Raw genomic sequence first — 26,891 nt, 5'->3', positions numbered from 1 at the left:
CCAAGATAACATTTTCATCTCTGATCAACTCATCATTCAGAGGCCAGAGGTTAAAAATAGTTTGCTCTTGTTTTCAGTCACAGGAATCATAGAACATAGAAAAATACAGCACAGAACAGGCCCTTCGGCCCACGATGTTGAGCCAAACGTTTGTCCAGAGATTAAGAACAAATTAATCTACACCCCATCATTCTACCGTTATCAGTGTACCTATCCAATAGCCGCTTGAAGGTCCCGAATGTTTCTGACTCAACTACTTCCACAGGCAGTGCATTCCATGTCCCCACTACTCTCTGGGTAAAGAACCTACCTCCCACCAATATCTTCCACCATTCACCTTAAATTTATGCCCCCTTGTAATGGTTTGTTGCACCCGGGGAAAAATGTCTCTCACTGTCTACTCTATGTATTCCCCTGATCATCTTATAAACCTCTATCAAGTCGCCCCTCATCCTTCTCCGTTCTAATGAGAAAAGGCCTAGCACTCTCAACCTTTCCTCGTAAGACCTACTCTCCATTCCAGACAACATCCTGGTAAATCTCCTTTGCACCTTTTCTAAAGCTTCCACATCCTTCCTAAAATGAGGCGACCAGAACTGCACACAATACTCCAAATGTAGCCGTACCAAGGTTTTGTACAGCTTCATTATCACCTCATGGCTCTTAAATCCAATCCCTCTGCTAATGAACGCTAGCACACCATAGGCCTTCTTCACAGCGCTATCCATTTGAGTGGCAACTTACAAAGATCTCTGAACATAGACCCCAAGATCTCTCTGCTCCTCCACATTGCCAAGAACCCTACCGTTAACCCTGTGTCCCGCATTCACATTTGTCCTTCCAAAATAAACAACCTCACACTTTTCAGGGTTAAACTCCATCTGCCACTTCTCAGCCCAGCTCTGCATCCTATCTATGTCTCTTTGTAGCCGACAACAGCCCTCCTCACTATCCACGTTATCCACCTCATTATCCAACTGGCCAAATTTCCCACTATCCCATGCCTCCTTATTTTCTGCATAAGCCTACCATGGGGAACCTTAACAAATGCCTTACTAAAATCCATGTACACTACATCCACTGCTTTACCTTCATCCACGTGCTTGGTCACCTCCTCAAAGAATTCAATAAGACTTGTAATGCAGGACCTACCCCTCACAAATCCGCGTTGACTATCCCTAATCAAGCAGTGTCTTTCCAGATGCTCAGAAATCCTATCCCTCAGTACCCTTTCCATTATTTTGCCTATCACCGAAGTAAGACTAACTGGCCTGTAATTTCCAGGGTTATCCCTATTCCCTTTTTTGAACAGGGGCACGGCATTCGCCACTCTCCAATCCCCTGGTACCACCCCTGTTGACAGTGAGAATGAAAAGATCATTGCCAACGGCTCTGCAATTTCATCTCTTGCCTCCCATAGAATCCTTGGATATATCCCGTCAGGCCCGGGGGACTTGTCTATCCTCAGGTTTTTCAAAATGCCCAACACATCTTCCTTCCGAACAAGTATCTCCTCGAGATTACCAGCCTGTTTCACCCACAACATGGCCCCTCTCATTCGTAAATACTGAAGAAAAGTACTCGTTCAAGACCTCTCCTATCTCTTCAGACTCAATACACAATCTCCCGCTACTGTCCTTGATCAGACCTACACTCGCTCTAGTCATTCTCATATTTCTCACATATGTGTAAAAAGGCCTTGGGGTTTTCCTTGATCCTACCCGCCAATGATTTTTCATGCCCTCTATTAGCTTTCCTAATCCCTTTCTTCAGTTCCCTCCTGGCTATCTTGTATCCCTCCAGCGCCCTGTCTTTACCTTGTTTCCTCACAGTTACATAAGTATCCTTCTTCCTCTTAACAAGACATTCAACCTCTCTTGTCAACCATGGTTCCCTCACTCGACCATCTCTTCCCTGCCTGACAGGGACATACATATCAAGGACACATAGTATCTGTTCCTTGAACAAGTTCCACATTTCAATTGTATCCTTCCCTGACAGTCTATGTCCCCAACCTATGTACTTCAGTTCTTGTCTGACAGCGTCGTATTTACCCTTCCCCCAATTGTAAACCTTGCCTTGTTCCACACACCTATCCCTCTCAATTACTAAAGTGAAAGTCACAGAATTGTGGTCACTATCTCCAAAATGCTCCCTCACTAACAAATCTATCACTTGCCTTGGTTCATTACCAAGTACCAAATCCAATATGGCCTCCCCTCTGGTCGGACAATCTACATACTGTGTTAGAAAAGCTTCCTGGACACACTGCACAAACACCACCCCATCCAAACTATTTGATTTAAAGAGTTTCCACTCAATATTTGGGAACCCATGACTACTACCCTGTGACTTCTGCACCTTTCCAAAATCTACTTCCCAATCTGTTCCTCCACATCTCTGCTGCTATTGGGGGTCCTATAGAAACCTCCCAACAAGGTGACTGCTCCTTTCCTATTTCTGACTTCAATCCATACTACCTCAGTCGGCAGATCCTCCTCAAACTGCCTTTCTGCAGCTGTTATACTATCTCTAATTAACAATGCAACCCCCCCCCCCCCCCCCCCCCACCTCTTTTACCACCCTTCCTAATCTTATTGAACCATCTATAACCAGGAACCTCCAACAACCATTTCTGCCCCTCTTCTATCCATGTTTCCGTGATAGTCACCACATCGTAGTCCCAAGTACAGATCCATGCCTTAAGTTCACCCACCTTATTCCTGATGTTTCTTTCGTTGAAGTATACACACTTCAACCCGTCTCCATGCCTGCAAGTACTCTCCTTTGTCAGTATTACCTTTCCCACTGCCTCACTACATGCTCTGACGTCCCTTGCTGGACTACAAATCCGGTTCCCATGCCCCAGCCAAATTAGTTTAAACCCTCCCGAAAAGTACGAGAAAACCTCCCTCCCAGGATATTGGTGCCCCTCTGGTACGCATGCAACCCGATCTGCTTGTACAGGTCCCACCTTCCCCAGAATGCGCTCCAATTATCCAAATACCTGAAGCCCTCCCTCCTACACCGTTCCTGCAGCCACGTGTTCAACTTCACTCTCTCCCTATTCCTAGCCTCGCAATCACGCGGCACCGGCAACAAACCAGAGATAACAACTCTGTCTGTCCTGGCTTTTAACTTCCAGCCTAACTTCCTAAACTCGTTTATTACATCCACACCCCTTTTCCAACCTACGTCATTGGTACCAATGTGCACCATGACTTCTGGCTGCTCACCCTCCCCTTAAGGATCTTGAAGACACGATCCGAGACATCCCTGGCCCTGGCACCCGGGAGGCAACATACCTTCCGGGAGTCCCGCTCGCGACCACAGAATCTCCTATCTATTCCCCTAACCATCGAGTCTCCTATCACTATTGCTTTTCTATTCTCACCCCTTCCCTTCTGAGCCCCAGAGCCAGACTCAGTGCAAGAGACCTGGCCGCTAGGTCCTTGCCCCGGTAGATCATCCCCCTCAACAGCATCCAAAACAGTATACTTGTTTTGAAGGGGAACAGCCACAAGGGATCGCTGACAGTCTGCCGTTCGTTTTCTTACCCCTGACTGTAACCCAGCTACTCTTGTCCTGTACCTTGGATGTGGTTACCTTCCTGTAACTCTTGTCTATTACCCCCTCTGCCTCCCGGACGATCCGAAGTTCATCCAGCTCCAGTTCCAGTTCCCTAACACGGTCTCTGAGGAGCTGGAGTTGGGTGCACTTCCCACAGGTATAGTCATCGGGGACACAGGTGGTATCCCTCACCCCCACATCCTATACGAGGAGCATGATTCACCAAAGGTCCATACCCAGGCTCATTGAAGCAGACAGAATACAAGCTTCATGTTGCCTCATCTAGGTAATTGCAGTGTTCAGTCAAGCATGCATACCAAGATGCTGGGTGCATAGGCAGGTCTGCCAGATAGCTGCTCCAGCTTTAATGTGGCACAGGGACTCTTCTCTTTAAAAAGTGGGGGCCAGTTCCATGACAACATTTGTGAATCCAGATGTGATGCATCAGCTGGTAGTCACTGCCTCGGCTTCTGCAGTGGAAGTTTCCCAAAGTCTCAGTGCAACAGCAGAAGCTCAAATTGAGGCTATGATATCCAGCTTTCTACCATTCAAGTTAAGTCTGCTACCTTTATGGCTGGATCTCAGTACTCAAAGAAGCATACAGGCTCATACAGAACTCTAGCAATCTGTTTCCCAACAGAATTCGAGGATTTCTGAGGAACTGCACTGTGGGAGTGAGCGATTCCATGAAGTATAAACCTCGTGTCCTCTCAGGATGACAGCATTTGTGCTCTCTACACTGCAACTTTGCCAGTGCCTTTGTTGTTGCCTCTCAATGAGCCAGAGTTCTGCCACCTATGCCGAGGTGGTGCAGTACACAGCTAGATCCTCAAGCCCAGAGCTCTTCAAGGGCATCCTGCAAGTTCAACTGTCGCCTTCCCTTGTGAAAGCCAGCAGCTTTTCACTACCATAAGAACATAAGAAATAGTAAGTGGAGCAAGGCATTCAGCCCACTGAATCTGTTCCATTATTCAATAAGATCATGTGAACTTCTACCTCAATCCCACTTATCTGCCTGATCACCATATCCCTTGATTTCCCAAGAGTTCAAAAATCTTTATCACCCTCGAATATAAACTAAGCATCCAGAACCCTCTGAAGTAGAAAATTCCAAAACTTCACAACTCTGAGTGATAAAATGCCTCCTTATCTCAGTTTTAATTGATTAATCCCTTACTTCCTGTACCAGCCTCCCCGGACAGGCGCCGGAATGTGGCGACTAGGGGCTTTTCACAGTAACTTCATTGAAGCCTACTCGTAACAATAAGCGATTTTCATTTTTTTTCATTTTTCATACTCTGAGATTATACTCCCTAGTTTAAGACTCTTCAGCTCACGGAAAGAACCTTTCAGCATTCGTCCTGTTCAGCCACCTCAGGTTCTTACATATCTTGATGACAATATCTCTTATTCTTGTAAATTCTAGAGAGTATTGACCCATTCGGCGCAACGTCTCATCATGGGACAATTCTCCCATCCCAGGTATTAATCTAGTGAATCGTCATTGCAGCATCTCCAAGGCAGGTTTATGCTTCCTTAGGTTAGGAGACCAAAACCGTGCAGTAATCCAGCAAACACTTTTACCTGACTCTCCATCTGATCTCCATAAATCGGCCGTACTCCATCTGTCTCTTCCGCCTTGTTCACCTTCATCACGTTCTATTTCCCTTCCAGTGTTTGGCCAACTATTCACCAAAACTAGTTTGCACAGCCACATCTCCTGCTTTATCAACTGTCTCTGACTCCAACTAATTCCACGCAGATTCCAACTGAAATTCTACTCTGTTGCTGTGTTTCAGATTCATCCACAATTACAAATATTTCCTCAACATTCAGTGTTCCTTGACCTGTTCGTCTCACCTTTCCTGAGATCCACCCTCAACACCACGTACGGTCACGTGCATATCCTCACCACTCTCTTCTGCAGCACCAACTCACTCTCCCTCAAAAATGTCCTGGTCCGCAGTTTCATTTCATCCTTCGTCTCATCTGGCACTTTAACAATAAATATTTTTTCTTTCTTTCAGGCGTGAAGGATTACAAGCTTCAATAACTCATGGGTACCAACAACCCCAAAGATCCTTTGTTCTAGTCACTTCCCTTCGGCCCATCCCTTCATCCAATCTCACTCCTAGCCGTAAATTCAATCTTTCACTCTCTGGCTCCGAATAATCTGTCCTTCTCAAAGGCCCCAGCTTCATCTCTTTATGTACCACCACAACTAATATTTTAAGGTAAGCATGACACCAAGCTTTTCTTCTATTGTCTTTGCCTCCATGCCCATTTCTTTCACCATGGATCTTCCTCTTGCACTTTGTCCCTTCCACCCATCTCTCCACCTGAAACCCTTCTTCCAGTCCCTTACCCTCGTCAAGTCGTTTAATTGAGAGTCACCACCATTACATTAGCTATATCAATTTATTTGCTCCTATACTCACTTTAACCCATTTTCATCTCAACTTGCGGCACTTCTCTCAGGTCCAACCTCAAACAGCCTACTTCTACCTCCTTCCCTAAATTCACAAACAGGACACCCATAGCAACACTTTTCATTTGGAGGAAGTGAGTGGAGTTAAAGAAAAAGTTGCTTAACGTGAGAGCAAGTTCAACCAGACAAAAGAGCATGAACCTTAGTGGACCCATCACTGCAGCATGTTCCAGTCCCACTGAACTGATTTCTTCATATCTTTTCTTCTCCCTTGTCCAATATCTCCTCAACTACATCTGTGACTTTTCAGATACCCTCCATCACTTTAACGGTTTCCCCTGTTCTGGCTTTTGCATTGCCTCTACATCATGAACACACAATCTCACCACACCTCTACTTCCACCAGGAATCTGAGGGCTCTCCGCTTATCCCTTGAATGAGGACCAAGTATTCCCTATCCACCACCATCCTTTGCTGGTACTGATGTCATCGCCCAGCATGAAGGTTGCATCCCCTGTTGAAGAAGATAGCACGTTTCTGTGACAACCTCCTGGTGAATCTCTGCTGTTTCGAGAATTGCTCCAGCTGAGATGGGGGTGGGTGAAATACTCCTCGAAAAACGCATAATGGGTAAGGTCTTCTGTGCAGAGCCCTCCTGCTCAGTCTGTGCAGAACATCCCCTCTGAGCAATCGCAGCTCAATTTCTCTGCTGTGTCGCAGACCCGAAGGGGCTATATAACTGTATTAGTCTTTCTGTGTCCAAGGCCTTAACTCTTTTGCCCTCCTTGTCGGGATGCAGCAACACTCCCTCCCCAAAGCCAGTAACTCATCAGAGCTCTTCCAAAACATAATGCCAATTTTGTCAGAGCAATAGTAAATCGTAAGTAGCTCATCTGCAAGTTACTTAACTCCAAATAGTGGTAGTGGAGCTGAAAACATGAAGGGCTAGCTGAATTGCCACAATCGACCCACTACTTAAGTTTTCAGAGCATGCATGCCAAATCTGCACTTGTGCCCTTCTCAGCCTTGCAGGCCACATGGAAAGCATAGTGTCTGGCATTTTGAGGGCTTCTGAATTCTGTAGTGCTGGCTCCAGCATAGCTAGGAAGATAGATTTTGCAGCTTAGAACTCATCTCCCTCACTGATGCTCTCTGAAATAGTGCTCAAATACATAACCTGCTGACTCAGAATACATGCTAACACTGAACCAAAGCTCATTGTCCCAAAAGTGGGATACTAATATCCTTCTGTGTAAAATAAATAAAGAGCTTACATATATATAGCCCGTTCTCTCATCCTCAGAATATTCCAAAACATGTTTCAACCAACGTAGAATACTTTTAAAATGTAGATCATAGAATTACAGTGCAGAAAGAGGCCATTCGGCTCATTAAGTCTGCACCAACCCTCTGAAAAAGCACCCTACCTAGACCCAACTCCCCGCCCTCTCCCAGTAACCTCATGGCCCCCACCTAACCTGCACATCTCTGGATAGTAAGGGGCAATTCAGCATTGCTTATCCATCTAACCTGCACTTTTTTGGACTCTGGGTGGAAACCCACGCTGACACAGGGAGAAAATGCAAACTCCACCCAACCTTGGAGGTCACCCAAGGTTGGATTTGAACCCGGATCCCTAGCATTGTGAGGCAGCAGTGTTAACCACTGTGCCACCGTGTGCCTTGTTAAGTAGACAAACATGGCAGTCAACTTACACACATTTATGCAAAAATTCTAAGAATCTAAATGCACAATATTAGATAAAATTCAATACCAGATTCTATTTTTAACTGCTTGTGCATTTTCTCCATATCACTTGTTTTCTGCTGTTCAAGCTGCAGTCTCTGCTGAGTTATCTCCCCGTCCTTTTGTAGTGTGAGATTGTCCTCCTGTAGGGCCGAGACCTAAGTGAGGACATAATTAAATCTTTAAACAAACATATAGCATATATACACTCACAGTCACTCGCTTGACCTTGTCATCTTCCATAGGCTCAATACTCCCATTGCAACAGTCACAGACAAAGCTATCTTTGATAATTTCTTTTCACTCACATTCCCCTTCCAAGCCCCAGCCCTAACTTCATCCGTATCCATCCTTTCTGTATCCATCCTGGAAGAAGTTACCCCCTAATTTGCTTACAACTGTATTTGAAAAATTCCAACAGTCTAGCATTTGATCCTGCTGTTTGCCATGACATTTTGCAGCTGTTCATTTACTCAACCACATCCTCACCTCCACCTTTGATATACTAGGTTCCAATGAAACTCTCTTATCCTGGCCGTTTCTCTCAGTATGGGTACAGACTGAACAGATATGACTGACAAGTGATTTAGTTATCACCACCAGATCTGGTTGGGTAACATAAAACACCACCTTGTCCTCCACTCATCTGTTAAAACTGCTCACCATTCCAAGATCACCTGGAATGCAAAAATATCTCCCAGCATCCTTTCTCTAATGCAAAACGTCTTCTAAAACCCCTTTCCCCATATCCTCAAACAATAAGTGTTCAGAGATCACGGTCTCCTTTGTCACTAAGATTGGGACCATCCAATCAGCTGCCTTCCACTATTCCACTTACCAAACCTTCTCAGTATTTCCCCTCTGCTGTTCTAGCCCAGAACTAACATCTTTCTCCAGTTTCTCTATTTCCCCTCATGTCCTCTCAAAGTTCATCTTGTTTTCAAGACCCACCTTCTGCTTCCTCCATCCCCATTTTTATAACCAGGAAAGGAGAGGTACAAACAATGGTAAATGTGAGGGAATGATTGGACAAATCCATATCAGGAGCTTTGTAGTCAATGTAATGTAAAAGACAAGACAATACCAAGTTCCGGGTAAGATTATAAGTAATTTGGAGGTGTGGAAGAGCGAAGTGGAATTCAACACTCCATTCATTTCAAGCCTTGAACAGATTTCTGAATGACAAAAAATAAATTCACTGAAGAGAAACCACCAATTTTGATAAATTATTTAAACTGCAAAGGTGGTGTGGGGAGGTGTGCAACCAATAGTTATCGAAAAAGGAATACAAAACCAAAAGTCACAAAAACAAAATAAACCAATTTTATCAGCAGATCATAGTAACTTTAAATTTGTACCAGACTCTGCACCTGCTTTCTTTCAATCTCCACTGTTTTCTCCATAACCTGGACACGTTGCAGCAAATTAACGTGGGATTCTTCTAGAGTTTTCCGGAGACTCACTTCCTGGACCAATTCCTTTTTCATCTGAAAAACCATTCATAGATGACATCAACGAACAACGTGGCAATACTGGTAATTGTTGGTAATGTAATAAGTTAGTCATTCTCCCTGATGAGGGCTGCAAATCTGCGCAAGCAGGTGTTTGGAAAATATAGATTGTAGGCCTCAAGTTATTTCCTTCATGTCAGCGACCACTTCACCCATTTCCCATTATATTCCTCTAAACCCTTCCAATACCATATCCTTCCAAATCACTTTCCACAAACCCAACCTTTCCCCCATTCCTATTGCATGCCTTATTCCTTCTCCTTTGTGTTATCTCTCATGCTCTGCAACCCTAACATCCTTCCTTGTGCTCAGTTCTCCACTGCCTAGCCATTCACTATCCATCTTGTGCCAAATAATTGTTAGAATCCGTTTTGTTATACTTGGGAGAGACAGTGTTGTCGTGGTACTGTCACTGGACTAGTAATCCAAAGAACCAGGGTATTTCTCTGGGAGCTGGGTTCGAATCTTGCCACAGCAAATGGTGGAATTTGAATTCGCTACAAAATCTGGAACTAAAATCTAATGATGACCATGAAACCATTGTCGATTCTCGTAAAAGCCTATCTGGTTCACTAATATCCTTTAGGGAAAGAAATATGTCATCCTTATCTGGTCTGGCCTACATGTGACTCCAGACCCACAGCAATGTAGTTGACTCTTAAATACCCTGTGAAATGGGCAATAAATGCTGGCCCAGCCAGCGATGCCCACATCCCATGAACGAGTTTTTTTAAAAATTCTTAACTTATTCTCAGTTTTGAGTCAGTTATCCATTTTAGGTTGTTCACATCCTGAGTCCTCATTAAGCTAGTGTGAGGGGACTAAGGCACACTGTGGGCTGGATTCCTCCACCCCGCCCGCCCAAGAAGACCACTGGTGAACCGTGGACAATGGAGATGTCCATTGACCTCGGACAGGGTTCTCTGGTCGCCAGGCGGATGTGGCCTGAGAATCCCGCCCTGTATATTTTTCATAAAATATATATATTGTGGTCACTTTGTAACAAATATCATCATGGCTATTTCTAAAATTTTAAAAACTGGACAAAGAACTTTAAAAATGGCTGAATTTATGTCTGTCTGTGACCCACAAACAAAAGGTTACCTGGCAGTATCAGGGAAATACACAGATTGTTACCTTTGGGAAGCCACAAATGACTTCCTGTGGCCCGCACAGACCAAATTCAAAGAGAGCTATATCAAGGCCATTTGCATTTCATAACCCAGGCTGCTCAATAGGAGTTTGCTCATCTGCTAAGACAAAGAGCCCACAACTTCCCTTCCAGTTCTTAATAGTCAAGACATTTGACACTCTTGGGGACCCAGACGAGGTATACATATCCTTTGTCAAGACAGTGTGGAGAGGTGGGAGTCATGTGACATGACCTCCTAGCTTGTGGAACAGTAATATTGCCTTGCTGAACTGCAAAGCTTAGTCTGCTGTTTAGCATCTGACTGGCAGCCTCACAACAGAGAAGCGCTGTCTAGGTGGAATACCTGGCCCAATTTATACTGCTTCTGCTGGAAATTCTGCACCATCACCTAGAAGACCAATTCATCGCTGCATACTTATCTCATCACGTGAAGCCAACACCACTGGGAAAGTGAATTCAGCATCAATTTTCAGCTCACTGACCTCAGTGAAGGAACACTTCATTGGTCTTTGATTCTGGATTCTGGAATCCAAATGATACAATATTTCTTTTCTCTATGTTCTCTGCACTGCAATTCTTACTTTGTTCTACCCCACTCTTTAATATCTGATGGCAAGTGGAATGTTGTGAACCCTTTTTTCATGTTTTGAGTGTGTACAAATAAATTAACCATTTGAGCTCATCCTGTCTTCAGTTTTGCTGTAGGGTTATTAATAGAAAATTGGATCGCACTAAAACTGAGGAGTCGGGAAATATGCCACTGCTTATAAAGGAGGAAACAAATTAAAACATCTTTCTGTTTATGGACAGATGGTGAGAGGAGAACATACTGCTGTTTAATTTAACACCTATCCATAATAGAATAGGTGCAAAGATCGCAATTTGGCTGTGAGAATGGGGTGCAGGAAGTCTGATGTCCCAGTGCACAATGATCCTTCTTTACTGCTGACTTCCGGATTGACTTGCCCATGAAGTCACCAATTAATGAATGAACAATGGACAGCTCATGGAAGGCCAGACCTATAAATGAATTGGAGCTCCAGTTAAAACGAGTGATGAATGCTAGAGGCTCACCAGCAACTTTGCACAAGTTCAAAATCACCCACTTTGCTTTTATTATTGTAGAATTTTGGGACCATCATTTTGCACTGTGATGTGTTAAGAGGCTAAATAGAGAATGGAAATACAGGTACCTTCTGGACTTTTTCTACTCCCTATTACTTTTAATTACAAATTAGTAATATAAACAGAATACTCAAAGTGAGGAACTATGCAATATAGAGCTTATTCAAGTTGTCAAGAGTGCCCCCATAATGTTACAATATTATCATGTTAATTCACTTATGGAGCAGATAGCTAATTCCATCACTTCCAATTTGAACTCATCACAGATTTGAACTCTAACCTCTTGCAATCTTCGGCTCATTCTGCTTTTTGTTGCTTTCAGCTCTTCTGCTGCTACTGCCACATCTGTCTAGAATGAGGAAAACCAAACAAAGCATATGCAAATATCATTAAATCAGGTGTATTTTTGCATAGGCAACAAAGCTACAAAATGCTATCTCATATGCCAGAGATTCATCAGTACACCCCCTAGTTTCCAGGTGATGGAGGAATGAATTGTGATCAAATTTTTAATGTACATTAAGAGGGTATGTAACAGTTTGTAAAACATGGATTGTACACAAACAATTGTAATTTTCTTTTGTTTCACCCTTTAAGAACCTCTCTCAGACCATTGGATTTGGATTATTGTGACGTGTATCGAGGTACAGTTCTGCATACAGTCCTGACAGATCACTCCATACATGAAAACACAGAATATACGATAGATACACAATGTAAATACATAGACATTGGGTGAAGTATACGGAGTGCATTACTACTCCGCAAAGAAAATGCATGGAGAGATCAGTCACTCCATAAGAGAGTCATTCAGGAGTCTGGTAACAGTGGGGAACAAGCTGTTTTTGAACCTGTTAGTGCGTGTTCTCAGACTTTGTATCTCCTGCCGAATGGAAGATGTTAGAAGTGAGAATAACCCGGGTTTATACTGCCCGCTTTCCCAAAGCAGCGGAAGGTGTAGACTGAGTCAATGGATAGGAGGCGGGTTCACATGATGGACTGGGCGGTGTGAACAACTCTCTGTAGTGTCTTACGGTCTCAAGCCGAGCAGTTGCCATACCAGGCAATAGGATGCTTCCTATGGTGCATCTACAAAAATTAGTAAGAGTCAATGAGGACATGCCGAATTTCCTTAGTTTCCTGAGGATGGCGAGGCGCTGGGTGCATTCTTGGCTGCAGCGTCAACATGGATCGACCAGGACAGATTGGTGATGTGCACACCTAGGAATTTGAAGCTGTCAACCATCTCATTTTCGGTACCACTGAGACAGTTAGAAATAGTTGGTTAAAAATTTTCAGAAAACATGGGCGGATGTAAATGAATGTAAATGGCCCTTTGCTCTGGCCTATTGTGATTCTCCGGTCCCCCCCGTCGGGAATCATGCGGTTGCAGATCACTTGTGGTTTTTACCAGCGTGGCCCTAACGTGGTGGACCTTGCAGTGGGCCACGGTGCAACAGTTGCTGGGGCCACAACGGTAGAAACCATCCAAGTCCATTAAAGAGATGTAAGTGCGTTCCAATCACTGAGCGTGTGATCGGGTCCTATGTCTTCCCGCGATTCTCCGTGGACCGGAGAATCGCTGCCGGTCACAATCGCAGGTCAGAGGCCCCATCGGTCCCGATCGCAGGTCTGACGCCCCATTCTCCGCCCCCACGCCAAGCGCGATTTCGGCACGGAGGCTCGGAGAATCCCGCCCCATATGTGTCATTGTGCAATTTAAATTATCTTTATGATTCACAAACCTGAAATATCCTGAAGTTCCTGTCATCCTTACTTCCAAGAAAATCGGGATCGCCGCCCGGTGCTGATCCCGATTTTCTACCGACGCCCGATTCTCTATCCCATCAGGGAACGCATTCTGGGCATTCCGGGATGGAGAATCCCACTCAATTACTCTGATGGCCATAATTTTCCTCTCTTAAAGTAGTATAGTTAAATTGGTATTACTAGCATTACTTCATCAAGCCAATTCCTGACTACCTCCAAATTTAGAAATACTTTTTTGAATGAAATTTTTTTTATTAGGCGATGTGTTTAAAAAAACTGAATTTTCGTAATCATGTATTATTCGTCACTTTAGGAAAGGGATTTTGACAGTTAAATAGATAGAAGATAGAACAGTACAGCACAGAACAGGCCCTTCGGCCCTCGATGTTGTGCCGAGCAATGATCACCCTACTCAAACCCACGTATCCACCCTATACCCGTAACCCAACAACCCCCCCTTAACCTTACATTTTTTAGGACACTACGGGCAATTTAGCATGGCCAATCCACCTAACCCGCACATCTTTGGACTGTGGGAGGAAACCGGAGCACCCGGAGGAAACCCACGCACACACGGGGAGGACGTGCAGACTCCGCACAGACAGTGACCCAGCCGGGAATCGAACCTGGGACCCTGGAGCTGTGAAGCATTTATGCTAACCACCATGCTACCGTGCTGCCCTAAATAAGTGCTCTTCAATTTCAGATCAACCAGTTTAGATTTATGTCATACCATAACTATGGGGTGAATTTCCTCAAGATTTTGCTGATCATTCACCACAACCTCAGTAGAAGAGCTGAAAAAAAAATCCCAGGAAAGAATGCAAGTGGAATTGTGTCATTTTTTTCAGGACATCCACAGATATTTTGTCAAAGTTACAAAGAATGAACAACAAAATCCCCGTAGAAATTTGCCTCCAATGTTTCACATAATCTGTGAAATACTGAAGTATTTCTCTAATTTTAGTTCACTAAATTAAATGCTGTCAATGTTTTCTGTAGAATGTGTGAAACAAATTGACAGAATCCTTTTAAAAATTCAACTTTTCTCCATTCAAGTTGCATTCCGAGGTGCCACAATACAATTGCAATACTCGGTATTTACAATATACATTTCATGAAAGGCCTTCGAGTGTGGCCTTTCCCCATTGTGCCTCTGCAACAGCTGCCTCAAGCCTTAGTGCATCCCTTAGCATGTAGTCCTGAATTGTGGAATGTGCCAGTCTCCAACACTCGATTATGGACAATTCTGCACTGGAAGACAAGCCGTAATGAGCGATTTCCATTCAATTTTTGGTGTTGAAAAGCAACATAGGGTGGAATCACCCGAGAAATCAGCAATGGCTTCTTGTTATGATGTGCAGCATTTGTGTCAGTCAGATGTGAAACTTTGGCTCCTGCACAAAATGAAGACAAGTGTCACCCCCTTATGCAGTGTGGAATATGATAAGCACAATGAATATTCAACTTCAAAGTCAGTCCCCAGATCAATGATGTCTATACCTTGATGTGGCTTGTGTTTGCTGCAAGTATCTCGTACTCAAGCGTCACATGGTTCCTTAATGCTCTGTATTTGCTCTCAGCACCTTAAGACGTGGGGTTGCCCACCTCCCCCCCCACCCCCAAATCTCATCAGCATTCCTGACAGGTGAAGTCATTGTGCGAAAGGGAACTGGTAATGATGCCTGCCAAGTACCAAGAGTTGTTAAAGTCCATGTGCCCACTGTAGCTCCATGAAATGACCCTCTTCGCAGAGCGTATGTGCACAGCCATAAGCAAAACAAGTGTCAGACATTCCCAGATGCAATCTGAAGATCTCAAGAGTGTCGATATTGCATCTCGTCATCATCTTCCTGGAATCTTGCAACTATGAGATTTCACGATCATGCCTACCTCATCTGGCCAGTGCAATGGCCTCAGCGCCTGCATCCTTCCCTTCCAGGACCTCAACACCATCATCCCCTTCAACCTCCTCTTCACCAGAGTAGACATGCAGCTTTTCCATCTCATAACCAGGTCTTTCCTACTCTGCATTGACAGGTTGTGTGGCACGTGACAGCGGACACCCTCTGGCAGAATGTATTGGAGTACTTCGCCAGATCTGGCAAGGCACTGGAACCTCATTTTCAGGATGTCAAAGATGTGCTCCACCAAACTCCGGATTGCAGCCTCAGCCTCATTGTACTTTCACTCAGCAGGAGTCGGAGGCTTTGCAGGTAGCACTCATCTCCTGTGTTGTCTCTGAAAGATGTAAGGGATATGAATCCTGATGAAAATATACAAGTCTTGGATATTCCCAGGGTATCTTGCTCAAACCTGCATGATCCATGTGTTATAGTCGCAGATCAGCCAAACATTGAGAGTAGATGTCTTTGCATTTCACATACTAGACTGCTTGTTGCCAGGGATCTCGGAGTCAGTTGAGTGCAGTTGATAGCATTCTGCACCTATGGGAATCTGGATATCGCTGCAAATCCCAATGCTCTTGCCTGTTGGCTCGCCTGATCTTTGTCGAAGTTGACAAAGTTGTGAACTTTGTCAAAAATGGCACATGAAGATATGAACAAGGAGCAGGAGGAGGCCATTTAGCCCCTCGAGCCTACTCCGCCACTCAATAAGATCAGAGCTGATAGCTACCTCAAATCTGCATTCCACCTACCACCTTGCTGACCAAGAATCTATCCACCTCTGCCATAAAAATATTCAGAGAATTCGCTTCCACAATCTTTTCAGGAAGATAGTTCCAAAACCTCACAACTCTCTGAATGAAAAAAAAATCACCTCATCTCCGTTTTAAGTGGGCCACCCATTATTTTTAAACAGTGACTCTAGTTCTAGATTCTCCCACAAGAGAAAATATTCTCTCCACATCCACCCTGTGAAGACCCCGCAGGAACTTGCCTGTTTCAATCAAGTCACCTCTTACTCATCTAAACTCTAGCCTAGCCTAGCCTGTCCAACTTTTCCTCATAAGACAAGCTACCCATTCAAGATATAATCTTCTCTGAACTGCTGCAGCGCATTTATATTTTCTGTTAATAAGGTGACCAATATTGTACACAGTCCTCCAAATGTGATCTCACTAGTGCTCTGTACCACTGAAGCATAACCTCCCTACTTTTGTATTCAGTTCCCTTCGCAATCCACAATAACCTTCTATTAACTTTCCTAATTACTTACTGAGCCTGCATACCAGCCTTTTGCAATTCATGCACTACAACACCCATATCCCTCTGCAGTTCAGTTCTCTGCAATCTCTCACCAATTAGATAATGTGCTTCTATTTTATTCTTCCTGCATAAATGGACAATTTCACATTTTTACACATTATACTCCATTTGTCAGGTCTTTGCCTACTCACTTAACCCAACTAAAGCTTTCTGTAGCCTTATGGTCCTCTTCACATTTACTTTCCTACCTATCTCTGTGTCATCAGCAAATTTGGCAGCCATCCCTTCATCCAAGTCATTTATATAAATTGTAAGCAGTTGGCATTCCAGCACTGATCCCTGTTGCACATCACTCGTTACAATTTGCCAGCCTAAAGAAGACCCATTTATACCTACTCTCTGCTTTGTTCACCAGCTAATCTTCTATTCCTGCCGATAGGTTATCCACTATAACATGACCTTTTATTTTCTGCATCTGGGGCCTCCTTGGCCACCCACATCCGTTTGTGGGTGGAGGCTTGTGAGGTCCGTACAGATCCACATTGGAGACCTGGAAGCAGTCATTGCCATAAAAAACCGAGCACAGAGGTCAGTTTCACTGCCAGTGGATGCCCTCAGAGTTCCCATGGTGCTAAGTTCTACAAAAGATGGCATGGCCAATTCCCTTGACATGTGCAGTCATTGACGACAATAATTCTCACTATCTGCAGGGAGCACATGTGCCTTCTGTAGACCTTGGGTCTATTGATGCACCTACAAACAACTCCATGTGTGGAGGAGGCCCTGCAATCCCTTGGTCTCGAGTGTGCTGCTCCTGCCTTTGAGCCAAGCACCATCGTTGCATTCCACTGTGTTCTCTACTACCAATAAGCATTTTCTTGATGGTCCCCTCACTGCAGTATCAGTGAGTCACAAGGATCAGCATTTCTCTAAGAATCACCTTTTTGTCAAATCATCGCCCGCGCCTGCCTCTCAAGGTCCCTTGATTTTCAATATATATATTTTTATTGAAGGTTTTTGATTTATAATAATAAATTTGTAACAAAACTAATATCACAAACAACGCAAAACAGTAGAAAAAAGCAAAATCAACCATATAACTCTCATCTTAAAGAAAAAGGAAAACAAAATTCTTACACCCCCCCATCCCCTCACAACAACTGACGGGTGATTTAATCCTTAAAGAAATAAATGAATGCCATCTTAGGTAGAACCCTTCAACCGATCCCCTTGTCGGTGTCTTGACCTTCTCCTGATGCAAAAATTCCTTAGTTCACCAACCAGACCAGGACGCTAGGCGGAGTAGGAGATCTCCCAGCAGAACTCGTCAAGGGCTATCAACGAGGCAAGGAGAGGGAGTCGGCCTTCGTCCCCTTTTGCAGCCCCAGCAAGTCCGACACCCCAAAATGACTCGCCAAGGACAAGGCTCCAGCTTCACTAGAATCATGCGTTTAGAGGGTATTTATGCAGAACCTTTATATGATGTATTTATATATATTTAACTGTAAAGAGGGAATATGTCTAGATTTACAGTACATAATTCTGAAAACTATGGCCGGTATTTTCTGTGCCCAATCGGGATAGGCCTTTTTGGAGAAAGGTCAAGATACGTTTCCCAGCAACATAAATCCAAGGAGCGATTGTCCACTACCCCTGCTAGAGTTAGAAGAATGAGGGGAGATCAAATTGAGGTATATAAGATGATAAAAGGTACGAATAAAGTAGACGTGAAGCGGATGCATCCTCTTGTGAGGCATTCTAGAACGAGAGGTCGTAGTCTTAAGATAAGAGGTAGCAAATTTAAAATGGAGTTGAGGAGAAACTACTTCCAAAGGGTTATGAATCTGTGGAATTCACCACCGAGTGCAGTGGATGCTGGGACTGTGAGTAAATTTAAGGAGGGGTTGGACAGAATTGGTAATGGATTGAAGTGTTATGGAGAACGGGCTGGACAGTGGAGTTAAGACCAGGGTAAGATCAGCCATGATCGAGTGGCAGAGCAGACTCGATGGGCCAAATGGCCTAATAATGCTTCCAATATCTTATGAACTTATGGAAGCTTAATTGTAATACATTTGCCATGGCCACACATTGTAATTGAGCCCCCCACACCAAACTTCAAACCCACATCAGCATACTTTAGAACGGTGTGATTTACAACTGCTTCTAAAATGCCTGCACCTGACGATCAAAACATTGAGAGACTCTCGGAAGTGAGTGCTGACATCCCTGCGCTGGTGAGGATCACAATGCAAGGAAGCAACTCTGCAGATTCGAGGGAGGTCGTGGCCAGGAGTGTCACCGTCAAGTCTCATAGCAGCTTCTTCACAGCTGGCTTGTGGCACCGGGGCACAACCAATGGCATAACAACTTTGAATTATTTGAACTAAGACTTATGGGGATTCATCTGTTTGTGATAATCCTCCAATTGTGAAGCACAGGTTCTAGCGACTTAACCACATGGCAAGTAAATTCAGAAAGATTATTAACTATTAAAATGGCAACCAGTCAGAAAGATAAAAAGCAGTGTCAATTAGCAGTAATTTACAATGAGAAGGAAGCTTAACTTCAACAATTGATAAGAGTTCTCACAACCCTTCTCAGACCTGAATGTGAAGTGACGGCTCCGAAAACATGAAAAACCAACACCACTCAACACCACTCAGTAAATACCTCTCCCTACTCATCTTTTGCTTTACTAATACAGCTTTTTGAGACCTCTTTTTTATACTTTTATATGTTGCTAGCCCACCATAATCAATTATTGGAAAATAGCCTATTGGTGTATAACTTGTCAATAATTAAATAAGAGTGAGCCCATTGGCTTTAGGCTAATTAGGCATGTTGTCTCAACTTTAAGACAATGCAAGCTAAACCTCTTATCTTCTAAAAATTGGTTAACATAGCTGTCTGTCATTTAAAGTTGAGACATCTTGAATAGCCTGTTCGTTCCTTCCATCAGGGTTAACAAGTCATGTTTTTTTCTCTGTCCTTCTGAGAAGGGCACATTTAATAATTCCCATGACATTTTAAGAATCTCTGAATAATCGACTGTTAATAAAGGATTTGTAATTATGTTTCAGGTTACATTTCCAGCCTTGCTAACATATCTATTAATTAATTGCCTATTCTTTAATTGTCTCACAATTAAGGCTGTTTACTTAACTAACCTGGCTGGTTTCCAATAATGAGGTTTAGTTTTTAAAAAAAGACTTTTGTTAATTTAGTACAAATGCTAAATAAATTAATTCAAACGACAAAATGATAGTCACATTAAAACTATTGATTTTGAAACTATCCTCAAAGGGAGGGAAGGGAACTTTGCGGCAAGGACAGCAGTGGCGGAAGGTAGGGAACCTTCGGAGGTATGGGAAACAGTACCAGAGTGAAGGGAGCCTTGGGACAAGGGCAGCAGTGCCGAAAGGAAGCATCTTTGGAGCACGTGCAACCGTGTCGGAGAGAAGAGAACCTTGGGGCATGGGCAACAGTTCCAAGAGAAGGGAGGGAAGGCAACTTCGGGGCAAGAGATTAGGAGCACACCTCTCAGTCAGTGTTCCATGGCCACCTTTCTGAGGGGTCCTCAAGCCTTAGATATAAGGAGCCTGCATCTGGAGAATGCCAAGGAAGGCTGGAGGTAAGAAGCCTTTGGATGGGAATTCTTCGACAGACTCTGAGGCTTCACGTGGTTCCTTAGTGGAGAAAATGGCGAAGTTGGCTCCAGTGGCTGCAGCCTCTCCCATCACGGCGGACATGATTACTGGTGTGCTATTGACAGAGTTTGATAAACAATTTGAGAAAGGTGATGTCCGAAACCCTACAGACGTCAATCGAGGAGGTCTCTGGGTCCCATCCGAGCGAAGTTGGAAAGGACCGCCGAGACGGTGAAGGAGCATGGCAAGGTGTTAAGAGGGCGTGGAGAAGGCTCTGTCGAGGCACAGTGAGCAAATGGCCTCGCTGAAGGCTGAAATCTCCCTGATGCCTGAGAAGAACTAGATTCTGAGGGCTCAGGTGGACGAACTTAAGAATTAGCAGAGGCGAAGGAACCTCAGAGTCGTGTGGTTGCCGGAGGGTCTGGCTCCCACTGTGTATTTCTCGCAGATGTTTGGGGAGATGATGGGGGAGGATAGACCCATGTCTCCTCCAGAGAAAGACAGGGCCCATCAAACACACCGGCAAAAGTCCTGACCAAACGAACCACCTCAGGCAGTCATTGTTCGATTTCATATTTTTCAAGACAAGGAGCAGGTCCTGAGGTGGGCCAAGGAACACTGAGATTGGAAGTGGGAAGGTAACCTTATTTACCAAGATGTCGGAGCAGAACTGTCGAAGAAGTGGGCCGCCATCAATCAGGCGAATGCCGCCTTATACAAGAAACAAGTTTGATTTTGGGTGGTGTACCCGCTGAGGCTGCGGGTTACTAATAAGTTGGAGGACTATTATTTCGACATGTCTGAGGATGTGGATTCCGTTGTTCTGAAGCATGGACTCTGCTCATGTTAATTGAGCCTGTGGGAACTTTTATTGCTATGGATGGGGAAGGGTTTGGGGGTAACTTGTATATATCTGTTGGTGTTTCTTTGTTCTTGGGTGGGATCGTTTTTTTCACATGTTGTATGTTTGTTATTGTACTTATTGTTCTGAGGGGTTTGGTTTTATGTAATATTGCTGGAAATATATAACTCCTGGTGGGAATTTGATTTTGGTAGGGGTGCTGGTTTATGTTTCACTTTTTATACCTAGGTTTTGTTTGTACCCTGAGTGGGGGCTGCCCCGCTGGCAGTAAATTTAGCTAGCAAGGCGTGGGGATGAGCTGTAGCTTGCTGAACCAGTTTTGCTTGGTTCAATGAACCTAGTGTCTTTGTTTTGTTGGAGTTGGTTAAGAGGGTGTATTGTTTATTTTTGAGGGCAGCATGGTAGCATTGTGGATAGCATAATTGCTTCACAGCTCCAGGGTCCCAGGTTCAATTCCAGCTTGGGTCACTGTCTGTGCGGAGTCTGTACATCCTGCCCGTGTGTGCGTGGGTTTCCTCCGGGTGCTCCGGTTTCCTCCCACAGTCCAAAGATGTGCAGGTTAAGTAGATTGGCCATGATAAATTGCCCTTAGTGTCCAAAATTGGCCTTAGTGTTGGGTGGGGTTACTGGGTTATGGGGATAGGGTAGAGGTGTTGACCTTGGGTAGGGTGCTCTTTCCAAGAGCCGGTGCAGACTCGATGGGCCGAATGGCCTCCTTCTGCACTGTAAATTCTATGATAATCAATATATACATTTGGGAGGGGTGTTCAAGGATTTGGGGGGGGGCGGGGGGTTAGTTCACTGATGCTGACTATAGAATTTTCACTTTGTGGATGGATTTGACCGCGTCTTGGGTGGGACTTGGGCCTACATTCTTTGGGCAGGTGCTTGATAATCCCTTTCAGTGGAAATGACTGTTGTAATGCATTGTAAATCTAGACATATATTTCCATTCCTTCTTTACAGTTAAATATATATAAATACAAAATACATCATATAAAGGATCTACATAAACACCCTCTGAACAAGTGATGCTCGTGAAGCTTTATGTAGATTGTCTATCTCAGTTGTGTACCTTAGTTGCTGTCACCATTTCCAGAGCAGCACTCAACCTTTCTATTTCTTCATGAGCTGCCTCCTTTTCTTCACTAACTTCACTCAGTTGCTGTCGAAAGCGCATTATCTCCCGCTGCATTTTCTTTAGCTCCTGAATATGTTCTTCCTGCATTACAGCCAGTCGATCCACTGCAACAATGTCGAAAATAAGGTAGCAGTCTACTTTGTGCTTAGCATTTTTGTGCTCTTTTTAAAACCACTGTGCTGTTAACAAATACATTAGATAAAAATTCAGAAATGATCTACGTTCTGATGTGAAGTCACAAGTATGATTTGCAACCAAGGTGGATGGTAAGGATTATATTGCAGCGTACTTATTTGGTCTGTCCCAACAGATTATAAGAGGAGGAACATCAGTCTTCTGACTCTGAAAATAATAAACTGAATGACTGGACTTATTAACCATCAGCATTTGGAATTTTGTATATTTTGATGTCAAGCTGAACATATTCATACTTGCAAATTAAACCCTTTCCAGTAATGATTTTGTAAAATCAAGAGTTAATGTAAGGGGTAAAGCTAACCAAACTCTAACAAATAATTTCCATGAATATAATACCTTTAATGTAGAAAAATATCCCACGACACTTCACAGAAATGCATTGGAGAAAAATGGATGTTGAGCCAAAGGAGGATTATTCGGAGGGGTGACCAAAACCTTAATCAAAGATGTGAGCTTTAAAGAGGAAAAGAGGAAGGTGAAAAAGTGGAGTGGATTAGGGAGAGAATTCAAAACTGGTGAGACCACAGCAGTCAATGGAGGGACGAAAGAATGGTGGGGACTGAAGAGAGAGTACAGTACAGCGTTGTAGACTGAAGATTGAAGAGAGTGTGCTGGACATGGCTATGAAACGATTGAAATACAAAAAATAAAAATTGAAAATTGGAGGTGTTGGAGGACCAGAAACCTAATTGAGTCACCAAGAAATAAATAAATAGTAATGGATGAGCAGGCTTTGGTGCAGGAACGCAAATGGACACAGAGTTTTGGACTAGCTGAAGTTGAATGACTGTGTGGATTGGAGACTGGCCAGAGAAGCATTAGAATAATTAAGCTCTGGCTTGACAAATTCATGGATGGGTTTTAGTCGTAGGTGGGCTGGAGGAAATGAAGCAGGCAGTCTTTGCATTAGAGAGCAGTGGGTCTGAAGGTTCAATTCTGGGTTGAATAACACATTACTGCTGCAACAACTGTGGTTCAACCAGAGAGAGGGAACTGAATCAACATTAGAGATATAGAGTTTGTGGTGGAACTGTAAACAATAGCCACTGTATCCCCGATATTTATTCAGAACTGAATTTTAGACAACCAGTCTGAACAGCTCAGAGGCAGTGTGGTGTCCAAGAGGACTGCAGATAGAGAAGAGAAGACATGTCTCAACTGGTCTAGTCTTTAGATGATGTTTCCAAGACAAGAGGAGATCAAAGAGCATCCTTGAAGGTCTCAAGGAATAACACTTCTTCAAAAATTATTTTATTTTTCCAATTAAGGAGCAATTTAACCAATCCACCTAGCCTGCACATCTTTGGGTTGGGGTGAGACCCACGGAGACGTGGGGAGAATATGAAAACTCCACACAGTGACCCAGGGACAAGATCGAACCCAGGTCCTCGGCACTGTGAGGCAGCAGTGCCGCCCCTTCTCAAGAAGTAACACTGTGGAACTGGAAAGGGAAGCCAATCCTGGAGATTGGTTATGATCAAGGGCAATCTTCTGACACCAGAGTTAAAATGCTGGGAGCATGATGGTGGGGTTGACCATGTCACGGCTGTAGAGAGGTCAAAGAGGGTGTTAGGGTAAAATTTGTGTAAATGGACTGTGGTCAAAATATTTTGCATCCATTCCATAATTATAGTGCTAATGTACCCTGATTAATCTAACAATAAATATTGTGAAAAACGAGGAAGGAATTGCAATTAATTACAGAAGGATATACTCGTTAATTACCTGAATGCTCTGGGTGGAGTTCTTTTGCCGTTTGTATTCGAAATATATTCAATTTAATTGTTTGTATAACACTTTCTAGCCGGCAGACACGGCTCACTAAAGATTCGCAGTTTTTCCACAGTACATCATTTTCAGTTCCAAATGCTTTTCTGACATGGAAAGGACTGACAGGCCTGTGACTGTTATGTTCACCAATTTCGGATGCTCCAGTGTCTTCAATACCAAATCCAAGATCCTCTAATTCTTGAATTAACGTGTCTGTCTGCTCCTCAGCTGTAACAATTCGATGTTGAAGCACAGTAAATGATTCAGGTGCTGTGGCACCAACATGTATTGGTGGTATTGGGGCATGCAACATATTTAAAGTATTTGTAGTGATCTGTACAAATGAAACAGAATTAGAACCATTCTGTCAGCCTATAAGCATCCTGACTGAAATCACAGCGAAACAATCTGACTGAATCACAGAATTGTTACGGCGCAGATGGATGCCATTTGGCCCATTGGGTCACAAGAGCATAAGAACTAGGAGCAGGAGTAGGCCATCTGGTCCCTCAAGTATGCTTCGCCATTCACTAAGATCACGACTGATCTTTTTGTGGACTCAGTTCCACTTACCCACCTTCTGACCATAACCCTTACTTTCTTTACTGTTCAAAATCCCATCTAGCTTTGCCTTAAAAACATTCAACGAGGTAGCCTCAACTGCTTCACTAGGTAGGGAATTCCACAGATCACAGAAATATTGAAGAATGAAAGGTTTAGTGAGAGGAAAGAACTGAGGAAGATCAACATTAGTAAAGAAATGGTGCTGGGAAAACTGATGGGATTGAAGTCGGGTAAATTTGCAGGGCCTGCTTAAGGAGGTGGCTCTGGAAATAGTGGATGCATTGGTGGTCATCTTCCGGGACTCTATAGACTCTGGAACTGTCCCTGCACATTGGAGGGTATCCCTCATATCCCCCCTCCCCCATATCCCCCATATCCCCCTTCCCCCATATCCCACTTCCCCTATATCCCCCCTTATCCCCTTCCCCTTATCCCCTTCCCCATATCCCCCCTCCACCATATCCCCTGTATCCCTTCCCCCATATCACCCTTCCCCCATATACCCCCTCCCCCATATCCCCTTTCCCCCATATCCCCCTTCCCCCATATCCCCCGATCACTGCCTGTGTGTCTAACCATGCATGCTGTATTGTGTATTGCAGGACCAAACGTCGAGGCACCCATCTCCGCGGATGCCGACCGCCCCAGGACGCCTTAGGGTGGCCATGAGACAGGGAGAGACCCAGCCCCTCCGGCATGCGACGCCCCCAGGACGCCACAGGGTGGCCCGAGACAGGGACAGGCCCAGAGCAACACAGAGACGACACCCCCGTCTCGTGAGAGTGCGACACCCAGCGACGAGAGGGGCAGCCATATGCCCCCGTCGCAGCCAAGCCAGGACACCCCTACCCGGGACACCCCTCCCCGGGACACCGACACACAGGACACCGACACACAGGACACCGACACACAGTGGACGGGTGGACAGGAACTGCCACCCCAGGGGACCATGGACACTGGGTCGGACCATGATCACGACACAACACTACTGCTATCTCCAACACCCTCCACCATCGCAGAGACACTCACCTCGGTTGGGCACTTCAGCGATGAGGCTTCTGGTACACTCACTGGTGCACACAACACAGCCGTACCGGTACAGCAGGTGGAGGTAGGAGCAGCCGAGGGGCCGGGTGGTCGGAGGGCAGGCCGGCCCCAGCAACCATCTGCCTCCCAGACGGGTCCCGGGTTCCTGGAGTTACCACACCCACCCATAGACCCGATGCAGTCACGGAACCAGGGACAATCGAAAGGGGTGATGGCTGGCTTGCGGCGGCTGCAGACGCAGGTGGAGGAGTGCACCCGCATCCAGAAGCTGCGAGTGGTGCCGGTCATGCGTGCCACCCAGGCCGAAACTGCAAGGGTGGCGTCAGCGGTGGAGGCAATGGGTGCGATGCTGTCAGACATAGGGAGCAGTATGCAAGGCCTGGGGCTTTCCTTGCAGGCGGCGTCTGTTGCACAGGACATGGCTGCCCTCTCACAGGAAACCATGAGCCAGAGCCAGTGGCAGATGGCAGAGGCTCTCCACGCCGTGGCCCAGTCTCAGCAGGCCATGGCCCAATCTCTGTAGGCAGTGGCCCAGTCCCAGCAGGCAGTGGCCCAGTCTCAGCAGGCCATCGCTGGGGACAGGCTGGCAGCTCATCATCCCAGTTGCCCGAGCCGCAGCCTGGCCCATCTAGGCTGGGCACCCCAGGAAACGGTGGCCAAAGGGATCCCGAGTCACAGGGCAGGAATCACAGGAGTCCACCTCCAGTTCTCCTGTACCGTCTGGGGAACCACCTCGACGTAGTTAAAGGGCCCGTAAGGCCAAACAATTAGACACTGAGTAAGTTGGCACGGGTGCAGGGCACAGACGAGTTATAGGGGCTAGGGCACGTGTATAGACTGTTTGTTACTAAAATCACTTTCTCACCTACAGAAGCTGCCTTTGTGCTCTGTCCGAAGCGTGCGGGGGGTGTCGTGTGCATTGGCCGCTAGTGTGTGTGTGTGTGAGGGGTGGTATTACGACGGCCCCAGGTGAGTGTGCCCCCAGCCCTCCCCCCGGGTCGCCCTCGCCATCCCCCCCGGGCAGAGGATGGGACCGTGCGCTGCAGTGTCACAGCCGCATGCAGGGATGGTCCGGGTGGAGGGTGGCACTGTGGCCATGGGTCAGACATTGTCCAACGATGTAGCGCCCAGAGCTCATCGCAGAGAGGGTTGTCATCATCCTCCATGGCCTGCAATAGACACCCTT

General features: G+C 45.1%; 1 protein-coding gene across 13 annotated transcripts in view; it reads right to left on the bottom strand.

The window, feature by feature from the left end:
* The window catches only part of LOC119976006 (coiled-coil domain-containing protein 150-like), a 154,911-nt gene that overhangs the window by 113,026 nt on the left and 14,994 nt on the right, over positions 1 to 26,891 (bottom strand). For 8 of the 13 annotated variants that reach the window (XR_005462849.1, XR_005462843.1, XR_005462845.1 and 5 more), the window contains exons 2-6: positions 24,050 to 24,428; positions 22,061 to 22,230; positions 11,814 to 11,882; positions 9,103 to 9,231; positions 7,773 to 7,902 (exon numbers count right to left, since the gene is read on the bottom strand). Coding sequence is in view for 3 of the 13 variants with exons in the window: in XM_038816036.1 (XP_038671964.1) it covers positions 7,773 to 7,902; positions 9,103 to 9,231; positions 11,814 to 11,882; positions 22,061 to 22,230; positions 24,050 to 24,407 (856 nt within the window). In the remaining 10 variants the exon portion in view is untranslated. Of the gene's footprint in view, positions 1 to 7,772; positions 7,903 to 9,102; positions 9,232 to 11,813; positions 11,883 to 22,060; positions 22,231 to 24,049; positions 24,429 to 26,891 lie in introns of those variants that run through there. The other 5 variants (XR_005462844.1, XR_005462852.1, XR_005462848.1 and 2 more) reach the window with 5 other exon arrangements.

Source organism: Scyliorhinus canicula, chromosome 13, assembly GCF_902713615.1.
Source record: "Scyliorhinus canicula chromosome 13, sScyCan1.1, whole genome shotgun sequence".
In the NCBI taxonomy this organism is placed as follows: domain Eukaryota; kingdom Metazoa; phylum Chordata; class Chondrichthyes; order Carcharhiniformes; family Scyliorhinidae; genus Scyliorhinus; species Scyliorhinus canicula.
This window is presented reverse-complemented; position numbering and strand designations above follow the sequence as displayed.